The sequence below is a fragment of the Megalops cyprinoides genome, chromosome 9 (genome assembly GCF_013368585.1).
Source record: "Megalops cyprinoides isolate fMegCyp1 chromosome 9, fMegCyp1.pri, whole genome shotgun sequence".
Lineage (NCBI taxonomy): Eukaryota > Metazoa > Chordata > Actinopteri > Elopiformes > Megalopidae > Megalops > Megalops cyprinoides.
Genome location: NC_050591.1, coordinates 35,839,264 through 35,864,161, shown reverse-complemented (window position 1 = coordinate 35,864,161; position 24,898 = coordinate 35,839,264). Strand labels below are relative to the sequence as shown.

Here is a 24,898-nt window from a genome sequence, read left to right as displayed (position 1 = left end):
GTCTCTTAAAAAATATCCTTATTCCTTAAATGATATGTCTTTTTGGGGCTTTTGAGAAAAAAAAGTGTTGCTCTATATCCCAGAATAAAATCCCACTTTTTAATAAAATATTCATACCATTAAATCAGCTGTGTGATTGTGTCTAACTTTTTGTTTTGTGTCTTTTTCCTACCTTTTTGTTTTTGTGAAAAAGAAAAATGAAAAGATCAATACATTGCTTCAGTAACACGTCATATGTTCTGGAGGAAAGTGACATGGTAGAAATACTCAGAATGAAAGAGGATAAATCAATGCACATAATTAATGTAGCATGTACACCAGGCTACCTTTAACACACTAGATCTGCCCTATATGACTACAAAGAGCGTTCAGCATGCTCACTGTGTCGAACTGGCCGAGGGTAGGCATAGCCACCACATCAGAGAAAACACACACAGGAAAGAGGGCTTATTCTCAGGGAAGTAAAACAATTATATCTGATTTGCCTTTTTATTTTTCTTTTTTTTTTTTTTAAACAGGGACGTGTACATTCACCCAATCCTTTGGTAGAGTGCTTTACACATGTTTACACCATTTTATGAGACATTTTAAATTACAGGATCTTATTAAAAAAAAATTGCTGTTTTTTTCCTGATGTCTATGATTCCTGTGACATGTGGGTGATAAGCAATTATGATTGCTTTCTGTTATTTGTAATACACTTCCTTATACATATTAAAAATATAATATGAAACTCACCCTGCATTAAATACAGATGCTTCGTATAAAGGTATCATTAAACAGAGACAAGTTAACTAAACTAGTTTACTATTTTAATGATAATTTCATGTCATTAGTAAAACAACAACAATAACATTTACAAGAAAAAATATCCTTTTCTCCCAGGAGGAAATCTGCCAGACACAAGCAGCAAAATGTACAGCAAAAAAAAAAAAAAAAAAAAAATCAAAGCAGATAAATTTAATGACTACCTTTAAGGTAAACACAGCACTACACCAAAAGCTGAAGTTTAACTCAAAATCTTCTTTAAAAAGTGTCTGTTTTGACCATGAAAATGATTTGAAAAAAAAAAAAAAAAAAAACTGGAAAATGACCCCTCGGGAAACAGCATTTCCCTAAATACAGCAGGTGCGGATGCTTATGATTTATGAATGCTCTCCTTATGCAACCCTTTTCGCTAGCTTTGAGTTTTCTCACAGGACCAGCAGAGTAAAAACCGAGCACCAGGTTGAAAATGAGGTGCAGGGGCGGAGATGCCGGCTCTACACCACAAAGCTGAACTGTGAGGGGCGGAGCTCGGGGTGCTCCTGCCGGGACGCCCCACGTCTGAGGGGGGCGTTCTCGGGGGTCCGTCTGGAGGAGCGGTAAGACGGAGGCTTGCTCTCCTCCCTGTGGAGTAGACAGGAGGCAAAACCTGAGTTTCTATAGCTCACGGGCCAAGCGCCAAGCAGAGTGACACAGCACACACTACCACACAAAGTGGGTCTCCTTTGATTCTCAGGGGCCCTGCCGTTCTACCATTCAGCACGGCACTTAACCCCACCTGCATCAGTACATATCCAGCTGTGAAAATGAACACCGTGTACTTGACATCCCTTACTTTTCTAGTCTGTGGTTAACTTGTGGTTGTGCTTGAATGGTGTTGCGCTCACACTCACTGCGCTCACTCCTGGTCTGACACTGTTGGTCAATTAACTTGGATGGACAGACTGGTGCTGGGTATCACTCTGGATAAGTGTCTCCTAAATGGATGCAATGTAAGGTAATGTCATCCCAGCTATGAAAGTTACTCTGGATATCGAGGCGTCTGCTGGGCAAATAAAAACCTACATCCAGCAATGAGCAGTGCAGACATAGAGGATCAGGGTACACACCTCATCTCACTCTTCTCCTGGGCCTGTTTGGTTCTCCTCTTTTTGCACCAGATGAAGTAAGTGAGCACCGCAGCAATGAGGAGGATGACGATGAAGGTGCCCATCACGGCGCCACCGATGATCAGAGTGGCACCAAAGACTGAAGAGGAGGAGGAGGAACATGGTATGGTTGAATGAGACTCACGGCTCCCCACTCAGATTTATGTTGGCTATGCCTTTTAAGGATGAAGATTTGTACATGAACTCGAGCAAGGTATTGTGGAAGGAAGTACTCCTGGACACACACCATAGAGATCATTCTATGAATTCCATCAGCTCTCTCAGGTTCTGTTTTCTTGGTTTTTAGTTTTTTTCCATTGTGAAAATGTACTATTACAGATGAGTTAAATTGAATGTAGTTTGACAAATAGATGATTGATTTATTGGTTGGTTAGCTGGGTGGTTAATTAGTTGTTTGATTGTTGGATTGGGCGATTGATTGGTAGATCAGTTGTTTGAGTGATTACTCGCTCACTCACTGAGAACCCTGATGGTCACAGTGCAGGTGGCGGACCCCAGGGCGTTGGAGGCTGTGCAGGTGTATTTTCCTGTGAAAGGGGCAGACAGGTTGCGCAGGAGGAGGGTCCCGGTGCGCGGGTCTGGAACAGGTGGGAGACACAGGTGGGTGGAACGGAGAGAGACAGGTGGGTGGGGTTAACGCTGCAGGTACACTGGGGAGGGGCAAATGCTGGATAAGAGCATTTTGAGTCCCCCCTACATGTGACCTCACTCACTAGGTGTATGTTTTAACTACTGGGGGGGGAAAGGAGCGTCCATAGGACATTCAAACAGTGGTGGATCAGTGTTAACTCCCAGTTATCAAACTCCGCCCCTGCTGTTTGTCAATGCCCAGCCCTAATGAGCTTCCTCAGGCACCTCAGCACAGAGAATGAAACGCAAACAACCTTGCAAAAGGTCGGTCTGAGGTGCAGGGCTGGCTGCAGAGGGACTTTCTCTGACAAAGGCCAGAGAGCACAGAAGTGATAAAGGGACTTACTCCTGGTGTTCTCATAAAGCGAAAGCCATTTTGTTTCAATGGCAGGGAGCCATGAATCAGTATGCACTAGATAGCATTAAAAGCTTAGAAAGCGCAAGGCAGCACACCATTTGCGCAACAGCAGATTGTGAGTGCTTTATTTCTCCTCTTGGTTTCAGCAGAGCAATTCTGCCATTTTTTTCATATACATAGCACTGCAAAATTATGTAGATTGTTTATGAGAAGAGTGGGTGACATTGTTTTAAGAAAACCTCACATGGCTCATTTTTCATGGGAACACCTAATTTGTAAGAAATTTGTTCATAAGGCCAGCAGGGTGGAAAAAAAAGCTTGATCTGAAAACATCAGAGCCTCTTCACTTTTTAAATTTGGAAAACAGTATAGTCTTCACTTTAAAATAACCTTGTAGTTACAGATAACTTCAGATTTTAGGCTTGGATTTAGGCAACATTTGTGCTTAATCCCAACTCACAATTCATTGTATCTTAATTTTAGGGCCCTGACTGGTTTTTAGCACCTCGCAGTAGGCCCTTATTGGTTCTGGGTACCTTGCACCATGTTGTTCAGCGAGATTGGGGCTGCATTCTTCTCTCTGCTCCAGGAGTAGATGGGGACAGGAAGTCCGTATAAGGCCTGGCATGTGAGGACGACATCACTGCCTACATAAGCCTGCCCATTCAGTCTACATGTGGGCACAGAGGGTGGCACTGAAATCAACAAGAGAAACACGCAGGTTGATCTCATCAGTAATATAGAAAGCACTAGAAGGGGCCTGCAAACATCTCTAGAAATATAAGATAAGGTTATAGTCTGGTGTCTGGCTTTGCTCCACAGACGCAAAACTGAATGTTTGCACTACATTCCTAGTCTCTTAGCCCACAAATAAATAAATGAATCTTGTGCCACAGCACCAATGTCCCAGCCCCCACCCAATCCCACAGCCTTCCAACTCTCTTGAAGGCTGCACTTCAGCTTTCCCGACCTCTTTCTTCTCCTCCCCTGCTCCTCTTTTCCCTTACTAACTTTTATTCAACCATCTCACTTACCCTACCTACTACTGCAGAATACTTAGTCTCAGCTCTTATATATGGCCTTATAGATAATTAGTCAGCCAATCAATACTCCCGTTGCCACATTCTCATGCTTACTCCAATTAATCACTAATTAGTTCACCAATCAATACCTGGGTTGTCACCACATTCTCCTGCTTACCCATACTAACCGCACTCATGAGCCTTTCAAGGCGCACACTTGTCATAAGTCAGAACAAGGACTTACCAGAATACACAAAACAAAACATACACACAAATATAAATAAGTTAAAATGAACAAGAAAAATGATGAAAATCATTTTAAAATGAGGCTACCGGTTACCCCTTGCTTCAGTAGGATAACCATAACCTCCATCCCCTGGCTTGAGCCTGCTTCAGCAGCTCCTGGTATCCTTTTTCTCTGGGTCTTTTGCAAGCCTATAACACCTTGACCTGTATGGTGCACAACTTATGATGATGGATAAAGTCACTATCAGCCATGCCCAAGTATCCCATATGAAAATTATATATTTATAGTGTATTTTAGAGAACACATTTTTAGCTCAATAAATATATTCATGACATGTAAATTATTGCTGATTTGGTATATTGCAATATATGTCTGATTTCCATTAATATATTTTAAATGTATTTGTAATATATTCTCAGGCTGATCAACACACTCCTCAGCAATGTAGCATGGTGCTAGAGAGCAGGGCTCATAATGTAGGGTTGCTAGTTCTATTCCATGCTGGGGCACTGCTGTTGTACCTATGGGCAACTTAAACCAAAAATCCAGCTGTATAAATTGGTAAGTCGCTATGGATAAGAGCATCTGCTAAAAGACAATAGACGAAAACGTCAAACAGCGTGAAACAAAAAACTGTTTAAATGAAATGTTTAAAAAATTCAGTGAAAACAAACCAGGACTAGCCCTACCAGAGCTGGAGCAAAGTAACTGCTCCGCTGCTCTGAGCTCCCAGCTACACACCTGCTACGCTACAAAGGCTACGGCCATTAGGCAGGTGAAGCTCATTAGCTAATGGCTAGCTTTCAGACCACACACATTCAATTGCAGTCAATCACAATTATCCTGTTTCAAACGCAGCTGATGGAATGAGGTCTGTTTTTGATCAATTTGAATTGGTAATTAAGACAGGGTATCCTCCATTAGCACATTTACACAAATATTTAACACACAATTTAAAATACAATTAACATATTACTGACAACCATTAAAAGTTTGCAGGTTTTGGGGGACAGGCGAAGGCTCTGTGACACAGCGATAATACTGATATTAATCACAGTAATAACGGTATATGGCTTATGGAGAGAGGCAGGCAGGTTCCTACCGAGCACACTCAGGTTAATCAGGCCCTGCCCACTTCCGGACCAGTCGTCGGGGTTGGTGACATCACAGATGTAAAGCCCCGTGTCCGACGGCTGGAGGTTCGAGATGCGGAGGGTGGCGGTGCCCTGGACGGGGGGGTTCTGGACCAGTGCCATGCGGTCCTCGTCGGATCCGACCCAGTACATGTTCCCGTTGTAATACAGCAGCTGATTGGAAGGAGGGGCATTACATTACATTACATTACATTACATTACATTACGTTCATCAACACATGAAAACATGGAGTGCCATTTCATCAAACATTGTACCAAAATTGTTATGAGGCTTCACTGGCGCTGTGTGACGCTAAGCACAAGGACTTTTACAGTCATGACCTTCTACCTGTATATACATTCCCCTGCACACATTCTCAGTAGTACCCCTCTCACTGCCCACCCCCACCATAGGCACCCCTTACGCCCACTCTCACCCTCTCAGCCTGGATAGCTGGGGTACCAGGTGCTGCATAACGCCATTCCAGCGTGAACCCGTCGGTGGCGCTGGTGCTGTAGGTACAGGGCAGATCGGTGGACTCCCCCACCCTCGCAAAGATGGGGCTCCTCACCTGCACTGGTTGCCCGTAGGACACAACACCTGCCCCAGGTGAGGACGGAGAGACACCATAAGCTGGGAGGACTTACACCCCTTCCTGGGGGACTGCAGGGTCTGCAGGTGTTTAGTCCAGGCAGGGTCTGTACAAAACCCCCCGACTCAGCTGTCCCCTGCCTTGATTGAGCCAGCCAAGCTTCCCATCCTAGCTCTGTGAGTGTTTGTGTTTTAAAGACAGGTGCAAAACCTGCAGGACTGAGTAGCCCTCACAGACAGGAGTTAGCAGCAGGGCTAACACCCTTTAACGAGCCTTTACCCGACTGTGTAGCTGTATTATCAGCTCAGTCAGGCATTTAGCCGCAGTGAAGTATCAACTGTCACACAAAGGTAGAATAGACAAGATACAGTATACTGAAACAAATACACGATTGAACATCTTAACTCTGATGCACTGAGAACAAAGTATTAATTCAAAAAGAACCTGATATAAACATCTGCTCATATGGTCTCCTGAGGCTGGTACTGCTTGAAGCTTATTTCTAACCTACCACTTATGCTAAGATTAATACAACATGGATATTTATTGGCAAACACTGTGATATGTTTGACTACAGACATGAAATTTCAAAGACCCCACTCATACTGAGATGGTGCAAACATACAACATGTACATTAGACTACTGAAACTATTTGATATTCAATTAAAAACTGAATTCTATGAGGATTCTAATGCATACATAAATTCTACCCCTACTCTACCCCCTTCAACTGATCCGACATTCTGATTAATTTCGTTTTCTGTGGTAATTAGATATTACTTACTGAAATACAAAGCGCAAATCCGTACGATCTGTTCCCTGTGAAAAGGTGACATTGTGTTTGTTTGATTTCCCTGTTAGCTCTCTCGTTCCCTTCCTCCTCACAGACCGAGATAAAAGGCATTTCACTACCAGGTATTCCTGAAAGACAAACACACCAAGCTACTCACTGATTCTGAATAAAAGCACAGGTGTGTCCTGATATGAAATACTTGCAACTATATTAACAACTATTTGGGGCCTACGTGTGCTTGTAGCCTTTTGTTATGGTAGGGTGATTACGGGTATTTAAATTAGATTTCCGAGTTGACCATTTTGCTAGCGGAGCTGGCACAGTACCACCAATCATGTACTAATAATCTAATAGAATAATAGAATAATTCCATTCCTACTGCATTCCACTCATTCTTTTTATTACATTCTAACCATATGACACATTAAAATGTGATTAGAATGCGATTAGTAACATGTACTACTACACATATAACAGGCTGCCTGAACATCAGCAGCGCTTGGCCTCCTAATAAAAATGTAGAATATTTTGTTGCACCTCTAAACCCCAAGGGTTTGTGCTTGGCATGTTAAAACATTGCGTGAAGCTGTATGCATCATTTAATGTGCATTGTATGAGGGAAAACGGATTGATTCAGCTTTATTTTTATGCAGAAACAGATATATTTCATTTATACCTGAAGACTGACTATATGAAATCTGTGGTAAACTGTATTAGTGTGCAAACAAGGTTTTTGCTGCCCTTACCAATTAATGGTTGGCATGAATGATTGACAGACTGTCTGTTATAATCAAATTCAACCTCTTTGAACCATTAAAAAATTATTCATGAAGCATTATGACACACCTGTGCATCACAAAGGAAAAGTCACATGACCTGCAAGTCAATCTCTAAATTCAGTTTAGAAATTAATTCACAGTTGGATTATTTTACTTGGTAGGAAGCAAGTAGGCAACACATGATTATTTAAGGACTTTTAGGAAAATGGTATTTTTGTTTGAATTTTCTTGACTTTTTATTTTTTAATTTCATTTTTTGCTTAAACTTGCAAGACTGTTCAATTTTTCAACACGCATCTTGCTACTGCAGCATTACACAAAGCTACTGTCTCAAGACAAAAGGCTAAAACATGGAGGCGATTTCTTCTACAGTACTGCTCCCTTGTGGACACATGTGGTATTGCTGTCTTCTCACCGGAAAAAAAAAATCAAGGTACGACACTAGTCGGCATATTTACAGTTATTTTTATTGAATAAAAAACTTACAAAGCATGATTGAATATTTGTAATTTCATAAACATAAAACGTCAAGAATTTCATGGCCATTGCATATGAACATGTTAGAAGTATTGATTGAACATATAAATTAATGATTATTAGCTGAACATTTTTGTGTATTGATTGAACATATAAATTGATGATTATTAACTGAACATTTTTGTTTATCTTACAGAGACAAATCAATAAAAAGTGAGCTGTGAGTATATGAATATATATGGATGAAATGGATTCTCATAAACAGAAAATGGTCAATGAACCTTCTCATTCAGTGTTTATGTACTTCTCTTCATTCTATCCATGTTTTACATTTAGAATAAATAGGGCAGCACCTTCCTAAAATTATTTTTCGTCAGTCTGCATTTTATCATGGACCTACACAGATTACAACATACCAATACACAAGATGATGCTGTTCAGTGTTTAGGGGAAAAAAACATTATCCAGGTATAACAAAATATACAATTTACAGGTAAATTCTTATAAAAGTATCTAATGACTGTGATATGGAGTTTAGAATTGTTTTCTACAATAATATCCCTTTCAATGTCCAAAATCATTTCTTTAGAATCTGTATGGTTAGGAGACACCCTCCTGCTGGAATGAGTTGCAGTCTCTGTCCTTCATAAATATCCAAAAAGCTTTACCCCAGACCCCTGCAGTTCACTGACAAAATCCTGGATGGAAGTGGCTTGTCCTATTGTTTTTTTTTTTGTAAAGGACAGTGAAAGTGAAACAATCATAATCATATTCATAATCAATACAGACTCAAACAATCAGTAATCTGGAAATATGATTATCTGTGTTACAGTAACCACACTCATTATAAAAAACAGAATAACCAGTGTGTCTCTATTTTTTTCTGCTGACTAACTTGTCCTTTGGAGTCTAATTTCATGAGTTTCAAATCAATGGAAGTCTCCTATTTCTCGCTCCACATGCAATCGCAGGCAGTTCTACATTTCTGAGCTCTAACCCCTCAAGGTCATGCTTCCACTGCAAGAGTGTACATTTTAGTGCACTGTATGCATAAGCATGTAATTGCATATAATTGCTGTATTGACATGTACTTTCACAGCACAGTATTAATTGAATGAATTCTATGCTTTTCTTATCTTAGGATACCATAAATGTATGTGATTCAGGCTATTATACGTTGTGTTTAAGATATGGGCTTTAAAGCCCCTTTCTATTCTAATGACATAGCAGTTTTACACTCAATGGGCTTGTTTAAAGACAAAACACGTCCAGTATTTTCACCACATCAAATGACCCCTAATGGCTGCTGGTGTGACCATCTGTTTGTTAGGACTTGATTAAATAAAAACTGACCCACTTATAAATGAAAGCGTATCGATCAGTGGACAGAAGACGTCCCTCTTACATACAAAATAATCACACAAATGTCTAACCCATGGATACATCTACGTTTTTGATTTAAAGTAGAGTACAATATCAATTTCATTTCCAAATGTTTGTATAATTAAAATCAAACGTAAGCCACAATTTCATTGTGTAGTATATACCAATTACACTCTCATTGGTACTGAAATGCTATTTTATAACTGCAGAGTTAGTCAAGGAGTATGCTCGCTACCGAATACACACCAATGGCAGTGTCCAGAAATAAATACCAGTTCTAAAACTGAAGCTACAAACAAATATTGATATCTTAGATATATTGTACATATTAGACTAAGGTCAATTCCTGAACATAGCATAGGACTTTGCTCAAAAACAACAGCTGAAATGCAGAAAAGACTGCCACAGTTTTTTAAAGGCATATGATGGGTATTTTAATAGTCTACTAAGCTCTGGCAGGCAGTCAGAAAAAGTGATGACCTTCAGGGAGCTTAATCTTCTGACTGTACAGAGGATGTGAAATGTAATCATGTCTGGCCTCTGCCTAATTACAGAGCACCTGTGTGAAGCATGTGTATTTTTAACTTTAGGTTTTCAGGAGAAATGGATACATACTGTATTTACAGTAATTTCCTTGGGCCTCTGTTCAATGCAAATGCAATGTGCTTGGTCCACAACTTTGTGTCCAGGAGTGCTGTATTATTTGTATGCTATTTTTATTTAATTTCTCAAACCTTGTTGAAAAAAGTGAATTGTAATTAGACGGAAAAGGCCAAATGTCAGTGATGCTTGTGGGCACAAGCTGTGGGTTTCAGCTGACATTTCCCAGTTTAAAAGAAAAGCAAATTCCACATTGCAAGGATGAAAGTGCAAGTCTGACATACAGAGGCGTTTTCTCGATGCTTCTCGATGCTTCTCAGTTCTTCTCGATTTTTTCAGCCTGTGTGCGGAGCCAGACATCGGAACACTGTCAGCTGAACATCACATTCTGTTTCATTTCAGAATCTTGTGTTTCAGAAACAGAATGTTGAGTTTTCAAAACCTAATGTGACTGAAATTTCTCTCCAATCTAACCACTGTGTGCTCTGTCCTTAACTCTGACTGTTGGAATTAAACAAATGATCCTTTTTTCTCTTTTTTAGCTTCACACATGCGCACACACACACACACACACACACACACACACACACACACACACACACACACACACATGCACACATACATACACACATGCACACATACATACACACATGCACACACACACACACACACACACACACACACACACACACACACACACACACACACACACACATACATACATACATACACACATACACACATACAGCCATACACACATACACACATGCACACATGCACACACATACACACACGCACGCACACACACACATACACACACACACACACACACACACACACACACACACACTGAGCTCCAGTGTTGTGTAAGGACCATAAGAGAACACCGTTGGTTAAGCCACAGCTCAGAGATGAGGACAGGCCACAGCGGGATTGGGTCAGAGAATCTGGGCCTGAGAGTTTATCGGTAAAGGCGTTCCCAGCCCTGTGAGAATGACTGCATTAATTACAAAACCAGAATTCAGCTTGTAAAAAAATAAACAGCTGCAAACAAAAACAAACATAATACATTATGTAAAAAGATACTGCAATACAGTATTAAATACATATTACATTTTAGTACATCTTGAATATAAAAAACAATACAAATCGTTTATATATACTTTGATAATGTAAATTCCACCACTGCAACATTGCTTGTTGCTGTACGGTCTGAAGAGCTAACTTCCTTTTTTCACTCCCCTGGGGTGTCAGCCATCTTTCCTCAACACGCTCCCCCTTTGCTCAGAAGCTCTCTGCTGAGTGGATCTATGCATCAGTCTGCAGGGGACCCCTGTGCCGCTACCCCAGCAGTGCCCCTACACCAGCGATCCCGCCTGGTTCTGGGCGGGCACCATGACGGGCACTGCACCCATCCGAGTTAGGTTGGACGCTGTCATGGTGGCAGGGTTGGGGGGCGGGCGTGCGGCCTGGGGCTGAGCCCCCTCAGTCCTGCGCAGAGTGCTGCTGTTGGGGGTGAGGTGGCCGGGGTGGCCGGGGGGGCCGCGGGCCTTGCTGCCGGGGCCGTTGTACCCGGGCAGACCCTGCAGTGGGTTGGGCTCACCCGGCCGCAGGTGGAAGCCGGTGGTGCTCCCTGTCGCCGTGGTGATGGAGATGGTGTCGGAGGCGGGGTGGTGGGGGTAGTGGTTGTGCGGGTGGGGGTGGGAGTGCAGGTCCTGGAGGGGCGGGCTGGTGGCGATGGAGGACAAGGTGCCATTTTTGGAGATGATGTCTGAGCCCGTGCCGCTCTTTGCCCACGAGACTCGCTTAGGAGCCTGAGCGTCCTCCCTGTAACAGACACATCGTCTGTGTAACAGCAGTAACAGCAGTAACAGACACATCGTCTGTGTAATAGCAGTAATGGCAATAACAGCAGTAGCAGACACATCGTCTGTGTAACAGCAGTAACGGCTATTACAAATAACAACAGCAGTATTTATTGTATTATTATTATAATGCTCATTTCATTGCTTCTGTTATTATTACCACCATCACGCTAGTAACTATTCTTAAAATAGAAGAAGATGAAGTACAGTCATGTGCTAATAATAGCACTCAGAGATGTGCAGAACATTCAGAAATGAAAGTTACATATTGCATAATCCCAGTCATTAAAACATAATTGCTTTTCACTCATGGCCTCTCATCTCCTGGCATTACATGGCAATGTGGTAATATGTGGATAATGTGTGTGTGTGTGTGTGTGTGTGTGTGTGTGTGGGGGGGGGGGGGTATGGTGGAATTATCCATTATCCCGTTTTTAGTTGATAGCAACACTGCTGTGACTCACAGAGGGATAAGATACAATAAATCACACACGCATACCCAGGCACACACACGCACACCCAGGCACACACACACACACACACACCCACCCAGGCACACACATACCCAGACACACACACACACACACACACCCAGGCACACATACACACACCCAGGCACACACACGCACACCCAGGCACACACATGCACACCCAGGCACACACACACACACACCCACCCAGGCACACACATACCCAGGCACACACACACACACACACATACCCAGGCACACACACACACACACACACCCAGGCACACACACACACACCCAGGCACACACACACACCCACCCAGGCACACACACACACACACACACACCCAGGCACACACACATGCACACCCAGGCACACGCACGCAGGGATAAGACAGACCGAAGCTCCCATGCCAGCCCCCATCTCTCAGGATTATGCGCCCGGCTCGGGGATAAACACAAAGATTCTCACTTGATATCATTGGCCATGTCCTCCTCCGTGTCCCTCCTCCTCCTCAGGATGAAGACCAGGAACAGCACGATGGCCACGAAGCCCACGACCGAGCCCACGGTGGCCCCGGCAATCACACCCGCGTTGGTCGCTGTGCGGTCGGAGGCAGAACACAGTCACTGATGCTCAACAGGACCATTTCTACAGATCACAGCAGCTAACCTTCCAACCTCTCATTGAATTCACATCTGTTTTAAACTTCAGTATGTTCTGAGGTGTGCTATAAAATTAATAGATACACGGCTCCTATATAAATTACTTAACTTCCATGACATTTCAATGACATTTTCTACGATAAATGTATGCCTCTCAAAGATTATTAAACGTATTCTAGAGAAATTCACTTGACACTGGGCTACTCTGATGGCACAGCAGGAAGTAGGAGAAAATACTTTTTAAAATGTTTTACTTTGGTGGCAAACAGCAGTGACTTTAGGTGCCAGTGTCACTGGTCACACATGACCTTTAGTACTTTATGTATAAGCCAGGGAGGTTGTAAAGGTAATGTTCCGTGACTGTTTAATGACCACAGGATATCATACCGGTAGATTTCCCACAGGCTCTCCTGGAGTGCAGGAGATCTGTGCTTAGCACAGAGGGGACAGCAGTAGGGGGCAGGGCGGCAGTGTAGCATAGCGGTAAGGAGCAGGGCTCACAACGGAAAGGTTGCTGGTTCAATTCCCCATTGGGGGCACTGCTGCTGTACCCTTGGGCAAAGTACTTAACCCAGAATTGCCTCAATAAATATCCAGCTGTATAAATGGATAACGTAAAAAGCTGTAACCTCTGTAAGTCACTCTGGATAAGAGGATCTGCTAAATGACGACAATGTAACGTAACGTAACAGCGCACGCACATGCAGACACCTCCAGGTTGATGTAGCAGCTCTCCGATCCCGCCGTGTTGCTGGCTCTGCACACGTATTTCCCCGACATGTTCTGAGTGAGGTTGCTCAGCCGGAGAGTTCCCTGCTTCTCATCTGTAAGGAAACAGGAGGCATTGTCCTCAAGCTAACTCTCCACCGCACCTTTTATAACACACCGCGGCTACCGTCAGCCTGGGTGGGATCAAAGCCATCGGTCACAGTTCATACCGGGTCGCCATTCACCTTTGTTAGACTGCAGTTAAATATGCAAGTCCTATGTAACCACAGGGGGTTGCTATATAACTGGCTGGCAGCTTCACATCGTTGCGTAAGTTGTGCAATTGCATAAAGGGTGAGTCTCGGTTCAGGGGAGGTGTGTGGTTAGATTTACGGTTGGGGTGAGGCTAAGGGTTTGATTTACAGTAAGGGGGAGAGTTCAGGCTGGAGTTACTGTCAGGATGAGGGAGAGGGCAGGGGGTATTCAGATAACCTCTGTAAATTGCACAAGCCACACAACTACAACTTTTTAATATGTGGTTGCTGTTAACAATGTGTTGTTACGTACTAGTAACATACTACTTACATACTACTTGCAAAAGGATTTATGACTTTGATATACTGGTATATGGACAACTTCATATGAATTGTTGGAATCCAGACATTAGCTTCACAAGCTACCACAGGTCTGTAAGAGCCAGCAATGGGAGTTTGTTGTAGCATGTAACACTGCAGAAAAAAGCAGTTATCAAACTGAAGTTAGTAAAACTCCATTATAGGCCTAACTTGATGTTTTTCAAATGTATTCTTGCTGACATGTGTACGGTAAAGCCTGCTTGAACAGTGAACAAGGGAAACAGCACAGGCCATGGCAAACAATCGAACACTCCATTCCACTGCTCAGAAGCATTGCTTTAACCCTGTGCATTAAGCATGACATCCCACACACTGCGGTCATACATTCTCAAAGCAGTCACACAATCCTGCTGCTCTGAACAATGGCTACTCAGATGACTTTTATCTACACTGACATCAGAACGCTGTCTGAACTGTCTCTTGCTGGATGACTTTGATTGGACATCAGCTGCTGCCAGTGCGATGCTGATTGGTCTGTGGTGTGGGCGGAGCCTGAGGGACATGCCTTGGGTTTGTGTGAGTGCAGAATGACCCAGCTGAACAGGTCGAGCTTTGTTTTTTCCCTTTTCAAAGCACGGGTCCTACAACTCGTATTGTACAGGTCAACAATCACACACCAAATTCTCTACATTTGTGAAGGAAACCACTGATAGCAAAACTATGAAAAATCCATGCCTACATTCTTCTACTTATAAGTTATAGTTATGATTATTAAGGGGCTCATAATTACCTGTGTTGTTAATACTGAATGTGAAATACACAAGTTTACAGGATCTAGAGCTATAATAACTAAGACATATGAAAAAATATTTCTGTTGGTGAAATGTGCATGAGATAAGTAGTATAATTTAAGATTGTTGGTCACATGAGTAATGCCAAAATGTGGTCATGACGATGATAAGTCTGAAGCTTGTAACAAATCTGAAACAGAAATATCTTTGTCACACAGTACACAATGTACAACATAAAGACATGGGTAAATTCAACTACTACAAAATTAAGCTCCTATAGACATTCACATATTCACCTATTTAGAAATTGTCTAAAAAGACAATACATAATATCAGGATTTACTATGTATTTTTATTATTTTTTAATTATTGTATTCATATTAATTTGTATTGAAAATTTCTACAACAACCACAGAACATCACCCTGGATAAATTTAAAACGTTGGTTGGTAGCATCTTTGCCAAGATAGGTCAAAGGGTGCTAATGCCAGATAAATGAGCGCTGTGGAGAGATTAGAAATTGTGGTTTTATTTCAGTTCTCGGGTAAAGTAAGTATCCAGGGCAGCTGGAGAGAGGCAGGGTGCCTGCTCTGGAGAGTGAGATTTGCAGGAGTTGTTCATTGTTCTGCCAGGTGATCTGTGGCAAGTGGGTGGCAGTGTAGCATAGCTGTAAGGAGCAGAGCTTATAACCAAAAGGCTGCTGGTTCGATTCCCTGTTGGGGCAATGCTGCTGTACCCTTTGGGCAATGTACTTAACTCACAGCTCCCTCAGTAAATCGCCAGCTATATAAATGGACAACATGTAAAAACATATCTAGAGCGACTAACATACGAAAGTCGCTCTAGATAAGAGTATCTGCTAAATATCAGTAATGTAATGTAATGTCTCCCTGTGTCTGCTGCTGTGACAGCAACGAGACAGGGGGGGGCACAGCTATAGGGAGGGGGCAGGAAAGGGCTCAAGGAAGTGGAAGTAAGATTCACACAAGACAACTACTCATTCAAACAGATTTTGAATGCTAAACTCTACTGAGGCAACAGTATACTACTTGCCTTATCTTGATGGATTTTTCTAGTGGCCTACCTACCTTTGCAGCTGTGACCATGCAACTGATGCCCTCATTGCCATGCCATCTTCACACTGCCACACATTATAAACTCAGAGGCGCTTAGGCTGCATGCCCTGACAGCAGAAGATTACCCAGTAGCTCTCAAACCCGGAGCAGGGACTGATTTAGAGTCTTCAGCCTTTAATGGCCTTCCATCCTCTCCGAGGCTATACGTGCAGGACCGCGGTTCTCGCTAACACGGACGCTGGGAGACACTTGAACCCATCCAGCAGTTTACGACTCAGTTTATGTAATGTAATGAACGGTGTTACGCTCACAGTCGCTGATCTGAGAGTGCCGTTGGCCTGATCTCACACTGTCACTCATTCAGCTTGAATGGATCCGCTTCTGTTATTATGTGCTGGAAGTAGCTATGCATAATAGCGTCTGCCCAATGAATGCAATTGCTCAAGCTCAACCTTAATTTTACCACATGGAAAGCAAGCAATTCTGAAAAGCATGCTTTCATAAATGGGCTCAGTCTAGTACACAACCTATACAACAACAGCCCTGTGGATGTCAAACTACAGCTCCACAGCTGTTGTGGTTCTCTCCACTACATGGGTATGTACCCCTAAACAAAAGAGGTTTAGTCTGGCTCACACGGCGTGTGAGATTGGGCTCTAGAGGGTGGGGGAGGGGAGTCAGTCCCTTACCAAGGTACCCCAGTACAAGCACGGGTTGTGGACAGGCTCTCCACTCTGCCAGCACACAGGAGAGAAGAGTGACAGAGACAGACAGCCAATGAAAGATGGAAACAGAGGAGAAGGTGGGACAGGCTCAGGGAGAAAATGATGGGATTGGTGGCATGGATTGCATTAGTCTTAAATGTTGCAACAACAGGGAATTAAAATAAGGAGGAAACTAGAAATTACAACGACATTAATTTTTAACCTGCTTAAATGAAACTGTTTTGTTGCTATGTGACATAGGTAGATTGTATCAGTTCCACAAACAGAGCGTATAATCACACACTAAATATATGAATAGCTGGCAGAAATATTCTTGTTTCCTCCAGAACAACCTGATTATTTCTATATAAACTCAATTATAACTCAATTATATCTTATAATTATAATATAATGTTATCAAGTAAATAGCCATTAGGAACACTGTAATTATAGCACACAGTAAAATGAATCGGTGATGACTGAGCAAACTCAGAGTCACCGGTCAAGCACATTTTAACATATTCCTGTTGTATCTGTTATTAGCCATTATTTCCCAGTTTTATTTCAGTGCTGCAATCTTAGAACAAGCCTGGTACTGTAGCACCTAGAGCAGCGGGTAGCCCAACGTTGATTAAATGCAAAATGCATTATTATTATTATTATTATTGGTTCTCTTGAGGAGGTCTTTTAAATGAACAGCTTTTACATTCACAGATGATGATGACCTCAGTAGTGACTGTAGTATGTGGTATAAGCAGTCACAGGGCAGGTTATGTCTTAAAAAATTAGAACATTCTATTTTTTATGTATAACACCAACACTCCTGGTCACTAACTCACACAATCACTACTGTTACTATGGCTGCTGCTGCTATGATTATCACTTTTTTTACAGTAAACTGTGAAAAGATTGCTGCGAGAGATTGATTGAGCGTCTCCCACTGTGATCACTATGAAAGATGCACTACGCCGTCTCTGTTCCCTTTGGCATCAATAAAAAACAAAAAATATAAAAGACTGTGCTCTTCTGTCAGAGACAAATGAATCTTAATAATCCCACAAATGATTCCATGCGCTTTTTTCCTTTTTTATCAACAGCCATCCAATCTGTCCGAGTTAAGACCCAGCCCACAGGGGAAGGACAGAGGAGGGGAATGACAGAGTGATGGGGGTTCAGAAAGAAATGACACAAATTTGGAAGCTGTGATTTAACCTTCAGTGGACAGATATGAGGAATCTGTGGTTTCCAATCTGGCATCCCCAAAAGCAGGCCTGCTTCAAACCTAACTGTGCTTCAAACATAACCATTTGCTGGGATCAATCAATCAAAGACCATTTTTCTAATGAACAGTTCTTGCTGATAATCTGCTGTTGCTGCAGCGTTTAATGACTGTTTAATAACTGTTAAGCATGGTGTGGGGCGTGACTTGCACACGATTTTGTTTTGGAGTCACCTTGTCATTGTTTAACATGCAGAGTCACATCCTGGACATTACATGGAGGAGGACTGAAGGAGAAACTCATTTGTCACCTCACCGCGTGCGGCCTCATCAGGCTGTTAACGAAGCAGATGGAACTCGCAGTGAGAGCAGAGGGGCATTGTGGGTAGAGATGGCGATTAGCAGAAGGTCAGACCTGCTGTGCGGACACTGGTAAGAACACCACGTGTGGAAACGAGGAGGACTCACTCTGCATTGGAGAGAAGAAGACCTCGGACACCGGCGTGCTCCTGGTCCACTTGTACTGTGGGACGGGTTTCCCTGCGTCCGAATGACAGCTCAGAGTAACGTTTCCCTTCAGCACCGGCTTTCCAGTCATGGAACACACAGGGATCGAGGGTGGAACTGGAGGAGACCGATACAGAAACAGGCTATGATTATTATTACCACAAAGATTACACACAACAACACAACAACATAATCATCGTTGTTACAAAGCGTACTTTTAATTCACTGTCCTGGAACAGTGGTTTTCGATAGGGCGCACACTTTCTCCATAATGAAATTTCACACTTATGCTAATGACTGATTCACATGGGGTTTCCTGAGCACAGTTTGAGAGGTAGTTGATGGTGTTGGTCAGTGAAAATGTGACATACAGATGAAAATAATCATCAAACACAATATTCAGATAACGCAGTTTGATTTTTCTGAAGTACTTAAGTTAAGACATTTTGACCTTCCAAGCACAAGTCACCACAAGCATCATCCCTTGATGTGATATTCCTCAGTGATGGAATGACCTGCCTATGAACAGTCTTCTGCTACCTCTCACGGCATCCTAGTGATGCACTGCACACAACCCCTGTGTTTGTTTTCTTATCTAATGCCTTACATAGACCTTGTGCCTGTATCCTTCTAATTAAGACTGTATTTCCCCCACTGTTATAGTCTGTGATTCTGTGAAGTGAATTGATTCTGAATCTCTGATGTTTAGCGGATGAGGAAGTGGTTCTCAATCCCAGATGTTGAAGTGACTATGAATTCCAGGTGCTTAGTGGCTGAGGATGTGTTTATGAAAATCAGATGCTAAGTGAATGAGAAGACTCTGTATTTTGGATTCCGAGCGAATCGGGGGGGGGGGGGGGGTTGGGGGGTGTACCCTTCACGGTCAGGCTGAGCTCCCCGGAGAGGCCTGACTCTCCCGGGACGATGACATTGCACAGGTAGCGTCCCGAGTCGGACTCCTGCGTGTTGTTGATGATGATCGACAGGTTGGTGGAGGGCATGGTGACGGCAAATCTCACTCGCTTCTTGAATTCGGAACTGCCGATTCCGATCTGTCCCGCACTGTAGGTGATCACCTGGGGAGAGGGGAGAGGCAGCACCAGATTACAGCTTTCACAGAAGAACCAGAGGAGTGTTCCATTTACCATGGCAACAGCCTGCTTCACCACACACTTAACACTGCAATTTCGAGTGGGTTAATTCCAGCAGTGCTGCAGACTAAAATACCCAACCTCTCAGCTCCATCATGTCTGATGTGAAAACACAGAGGGAAAACTGACATTCAGCAGACCCCTCACCATTCTCCTCTTTGATGATTTCCAAAGCAAAGCTTTTCCAGATTAACTGTATAACAGAGGCAAACCGTCTTCATAAAGATAATCCGGAAAATTATGAGCACAGATGGTCGAGTTTGAATTTGAGGCTGATTTTCAGTTTTATTGCGATAAGCTTTCAGGCGACGGCCAGTGAAACTACGAAGATTATCGTAATCACCACAGAGGAATACACGCAGGGCTCGCGGCCCGCGGGTCGGCTCTCCACGCAACCATGGATCTGTCATTAGCAGGGCTGTGTCACCTGCCTCGCCCGGCGTCCCCGCTCAGACCCTCTTATCTCTCCGGGGTGGGGGACCTCTGAGGTGGTGTTAGACGCCAGGTCATGCCTAATCCCTCCGGCCACTAACAGTGTACACCCTCTCCCCAACCTTTAGACCCTGGATCAAAGCAGGGCAGTCCTATGGCAGGAAAACAGTGCACATCTGCTAATGCTCTCCAACACTGGGATCAGGGAGGGAGGTGACCGTGGAGAGGAGTGTGGAGATCTCTGTGCTGAACAGTGAAAGGGGGGGGGGGGTCCCAGTTGGCATGACAGCTGTAATTAAACAGTCTTTCTGATAATGTTTCTCTGAACTACCAATCCAAATCTCCCCTTCTTCACCTTCTGCAATCCATTCACAAAACAGGGGAATGTAGATGCATTACTATCCCATGCAGAAGAAGAACATCCCCAAAACAAAAACTGTACTCTTCTTCATGCCACTGCAGACCCTGAGAGGAAAATGACCCCCCCCCCAACACACATACACCCACACACGCACACGCACACACACACACCCACACACACCCGCACTCTGTACCTGTTTGGTGTCATTGGCCATGAAGTTCCATATGACTGAGTTCTGCTCTATGTTGGACGTGGGGCTGTACCAGGCTTGGAGGACCACCATCTGACCTTCTATCACCTCCATGTCTTTCCGGGGCATCTCAACCCTCTGCGAATCACCTGGAGAGGAGCGCAAAGAGGAGAGCCTTTATTTAGGAGGCAGACAATGTCCAATGACGCCACAGTGTTCAGCATCCAGAATCACAGTGGTTATCCAGTACTGCTCTGTACACCAACACCATCATAATCCAACACAGCTACAAACACTAATCCACGCAAATATTGGTCACGGACAGATGTATACATGTCCAGCCCTGCTGATTGTAAAGGATAAATGCAAAGCCAAGGTAGGGGGCAACAGAGCAATGAGATCAAATGCATAACACAATGTGTGCAATCAAAAACAAAAAAAAAGGACGAATGAAGAAGGCAGGGGTGGGGGTGGGATATATTTATTAATACAAGAAATAAAATCTGTATTTCTCCCATGTGATTCTGAAGTGCTTACGTAACCCAAACAACAGATTTTATGTTCTGAGTACTGCTGTATTTTGCATCTCATCTTGGTCACGAGTTTCACCACCGCTTCATCCCATCCTCCAAAACGCTCATTTCTCAAAGGAACCCTCGTCCTCTCAATTTTATGCAGCATATTTCAGTGTATCTAAGAACTCCGAAATTAAAATTACTCAACACCGTCAACTGCTGGTTAAAATCCACCCTTGAAGCTTTGAGACTAGAGCCGTCAGTGAAGCTGTACTTTCAGTTGCAAGTTTGAAGCGGAATACTGCCAGCGGTCTTGTCACTGACATGCTAACAAACACAATTAAAACATATTTACTCTAATAGCAACAGTTTCAGATTTAAATGCAACATGAATGCATTTCAACAAATTGGTTGGAAACATTCCTTGGAGTGCCAGTCGAGCTGCCTAAAGCATATCATCTGGAGACAGGGTTTCTGTGACTGTACCAAGCTTCCTCTATATACTTAAATAAAAAAGTAACATTTTCTTGAGTAGAATTTATAACAACATGTGGAGAATGCAAGGTTATACACACAATGACAATATGGAATGGGCACACTGCCCCACAACTAAGGAGAGCAAGATTCATAGCAGGTGTTATGAGGAAGACGTGACCAAACTAAACTCACAAGGCAGAAAGTCCCCCGAACCAGTCAGCTGGAGGTGGATCAACTGATCCCAGCACACGGCGAGGTCGTGGTCAGCCAGCTTGGAGGAGAATCAGCACTGTCCCACAGCGAAACCGAAGGCTCCTGTTCAGACGTGGTGCCTGCGTCTTCCCCCCTTTTTGGAATTATACTGAATTCAGCTGGGGGAATTACAGACAGCGCGAATGTGCATATCTGTGACGTCAGGCTGGCATCTCGCGTCGGGCTTAAAGTTGCAGCGACTCCGTGGTTTCTTATTAACCCTGCGCGCCACTGACCCCGTTGCCACCGCGGCTCCTCTTTAATTTCTGACGTGAAGCCGGTAAGTTAAGACCCTCCCTGCTAATCCTACAACACAATCTCTCTGTGCAATCCTTCAGCTGCTCTCCTATATCACATCAATGACGCGCAGCTTCCAGAGATGGTAATGATGGTAATATGCCATCGCTAAGGCATCTATCCACCCGGGCGGACTGGAGCATCTGGACATTCTGTCCACTCTCATAATGAGTTATTAGCACCTGTAAACACAAACATCTCATACAAACATACACACACACGCACACATACGCATAGACACGCAAAAACACACACATGCACACACACCCCTGTGCATGTGACCACGTGTATGAATAAATATTGACGTCACTCTAGCGTCACTTTTAAACACAACCATCATAAACAGGCACATGGACGCGCACACACATGCACACACGGTCACACACAGGGGTATGAGTAAATATGGACATCACTGTAGTGTCATTTTTAAACACAACCATCATACAAAAACACATGCACGCACACACACATGCACACATACGCAGGCATGCACGCACACATGCATGCACACACGCATAGTCACATGCAGAGGGGCATGAATAAATATGAACAGCACCATTGTGAAAAGTTTAAAACTAACACTGTTCTAAGACTTTACAGTGCCTAAACAGCAGTATCTGTGAGTTTACTTTATTTGACCTTGTCCTTGACCTTTGCCATGGTCAGAGCCCATTCCCTGCAAACACTGCTGTCATTTATGTTCACGGCTTGTGCCACTAATATTCAGCTTTTTTCTTCTTCCGATGACACAGGGGCGAGAATTAGGGCACGGCGCTGGTGCTGGCCTTGGCGCTGGCGTTGGCATGGCGGTGCGGGCGGCAGGTCTCCGTGGAGACCGCCCTGCAGGACAGGCAGGGTGTGCCAACGTGCTGCGTTCCCGCACTCTGCCAGGTTTATCCCCGGGACTGATCATCGCCGATTGTTTATTAAATGAAGGAAAATCTTCCCTAATCCCACAGCGCTGGCCTGCATCCATCTGCGCCTCGGCCCACAGCCTGCAGAGTGTTTCCGGAAGGTGCCGAGACTCGTCCCATCTCTCCCCACCCCCCCAACAAAGCGAACGCCCGACCGGTGCGACCGTTCCGAAACCCCCAGGGAAGCTTTGTGACATATCCATCAGGTGACACCCTATACAAAGCTATCTGCACGCATAAAGACCTCCTCTCTGCTGACTCATGGAAAAGACATTACCTAGAGGCACACGGGAATCCATAAAGAAATCCAGTGTTTACCGTGCAGGTATGTGTCATCCATACTGTCCTGCTGGGGTTAGCATTTCTAGAATATCTTTAGCGGGAGCTTAAAGGACACTTACTACGACCCAATAATTAACATTCTTTATATGCGTTACATCACAGTTTGTTTGTCTAAACATAATTTATTCTGTCAATGAAAACTAAAGCCCTGGGAATTACCACAATTATGTGTGTTCTGTGCAGAGTGTTCTGTGTGTGTGCTCAAATTCAGCACTGCCTATTTGGGGAAAAATAGCTCTCGGATATTGTAATTGAGGGGATAATCTTCTTATTAAACACCTCATTTGTGATAAACAGTGCATATCAGGGGAAAAAAATGCAATAAAGCTATGGCTCAGAGGACATTGACAAATAACACATCAGCAAGCAAGAGATGAATTCACTACCCTTTTCAACCAAGAGGGGGCAGCAAACCTACAGGAGTGACATTGTTATGCATAAACGAGGAAACCTGAAGCCTTGCTGGTCCCCAGGGGAACGTATCAGTAAGAACTGTGTAACTGACCTAAGTCCAGCATGGCTGCCTACTTACGTCCTCTTTAACTGCCTGTTATTCCAAGCTTAAATAGCTTTCAACTGAAACTGCACCTGGACAGTGGTCACGTATGGGTTTTTACTTCTAAAGACCCGAACTCATTCAGGAAGCTGAGAACGTGTTCTTCCTGTATCCTTCCAGGGAGAGGACGACAATGGAAGCAGTAAACGTGAGAACAATTGACACAGGTGTGCACTCAGTCATGGTGGTGAGGAATGTGTGAATATCCCACTACCCACTGCTATCCAGCACTTCTCCTTCAATAGCAGAGATCCTCTCTGACAGACACGCCTGAAAATGTGAAGCACACAAACCCCCGAGACCAGAGGCAGCCAGTTCCCATCAGCCCCCAGGCTTTGCTCTCTGGCCCTTTAAATAATCTTTCCTCTTACATACAGTCACCTCGCGGGTGTCTTGTGATAATGCCCGTCTTCAGACGATCTCCGCGAGTCTGAGCGCACCTTAAAATAACCGCAAATCCCACCCTGAGAGTGCAGGCACATCTGAGGGCGGAGGAGAATGGGTGTCGGGGGCGCAGATCCGTGGGGCGTGATGGGGTCCTCGCTCCGCCGTGAATGGGGCGCATTGTCAGGGGGAACAGGGAGGCACGGTGCACAATCGCTGGGGCTCTCATTTGAAAGAGGGAAATTGGTAAGCCGCGGCTCAAGAATTAGGCTTATGATAGTGCCATACTAAGTCACAGAAAACCTCATGACCCTGCGATCTGGAAGTGACTAGGAGAACACTGGGAGCTCTATTTTGTGGGGAACGGTGGGGGGGGGGGGCTTCGCTTATTTGGGGTTCTTTGGCCATGTTGGGGGGGTTCAAACAGATGGCATTTAAATTATGAATACTGGGTTGGGGGTGCAGGGCTCCTTGCAAATGGATTACATTAGTTTAA

General features: G+C 43.9%; 2 protein-coding genes across 3 annotated transcripts in view; both read right to left on the bottom strand.

Moving 5' to 3' along the window:
- Nucleotides 1-1,262: 1,262 nt before the first annotated feature.
- LOC118783838 (V-set and immunoglobulin domain-containing protein 2-like) lies at nt 1,263-7,047 on the bottom strand. Its single transcript, XM_036537796.1, has 7 exons — nt 7,038-7,047; nt 5,762-5,925; nt 5,294-5,498; nt 3,459-3,617; nt 2,393-2,512; nt 1,875-2,013; nt 1,263-1,389 (listed from the first exon to the last, which is right to left on the bottom strand). Exons 1-7 carry the CDS (start codon nt 7,045-7,047, stop codon nt 1,263-1,265), a joined length of 924 nt encoding a protein of 307 aa, XP_036393689.1.
- Nucleotides 7,048-11,164: 4,117 nt separating this feature from the next.
- The window catches only part of esamb (endothelial cell adhesion molecule b), a 44,491-nt gene continuing 30,757 nt past the window's right edge, over nt 11,165-24,898 (bottom strand). For both annotated transcript variants that reach the window (XM_036537064.1, XM_036537065.1), the window contains exons 2-7: nt 20,669-20,814; nt 19,406-19,607; nt 18,493-18,648; nt 13,653-13,775; nt 12,758-12,887; nt 11,165-11,777 (exon numbers count right to left, since the gene is read on the bottom strand). In XM_036537064.1, the coding sequence (XP_036392957.1) occupies nt 11,309-11,777; nt 12,758-12,887; nt 13,653-13,775; nt 18,493-18,648; nt 19,406-19,607; nt 20,669-20,814 (1,226 nt within the window). In that variant the 3' untranslated portion in view covers nt 11,165-11,308. The remainder of the gene's footprint in view (nt 11,778-12,757; nt 12,888-13,652; nt 13,776-18,492; nt 18,649-19,405; nt 19,608-20,668; nt 20,815-24,898) is intronic.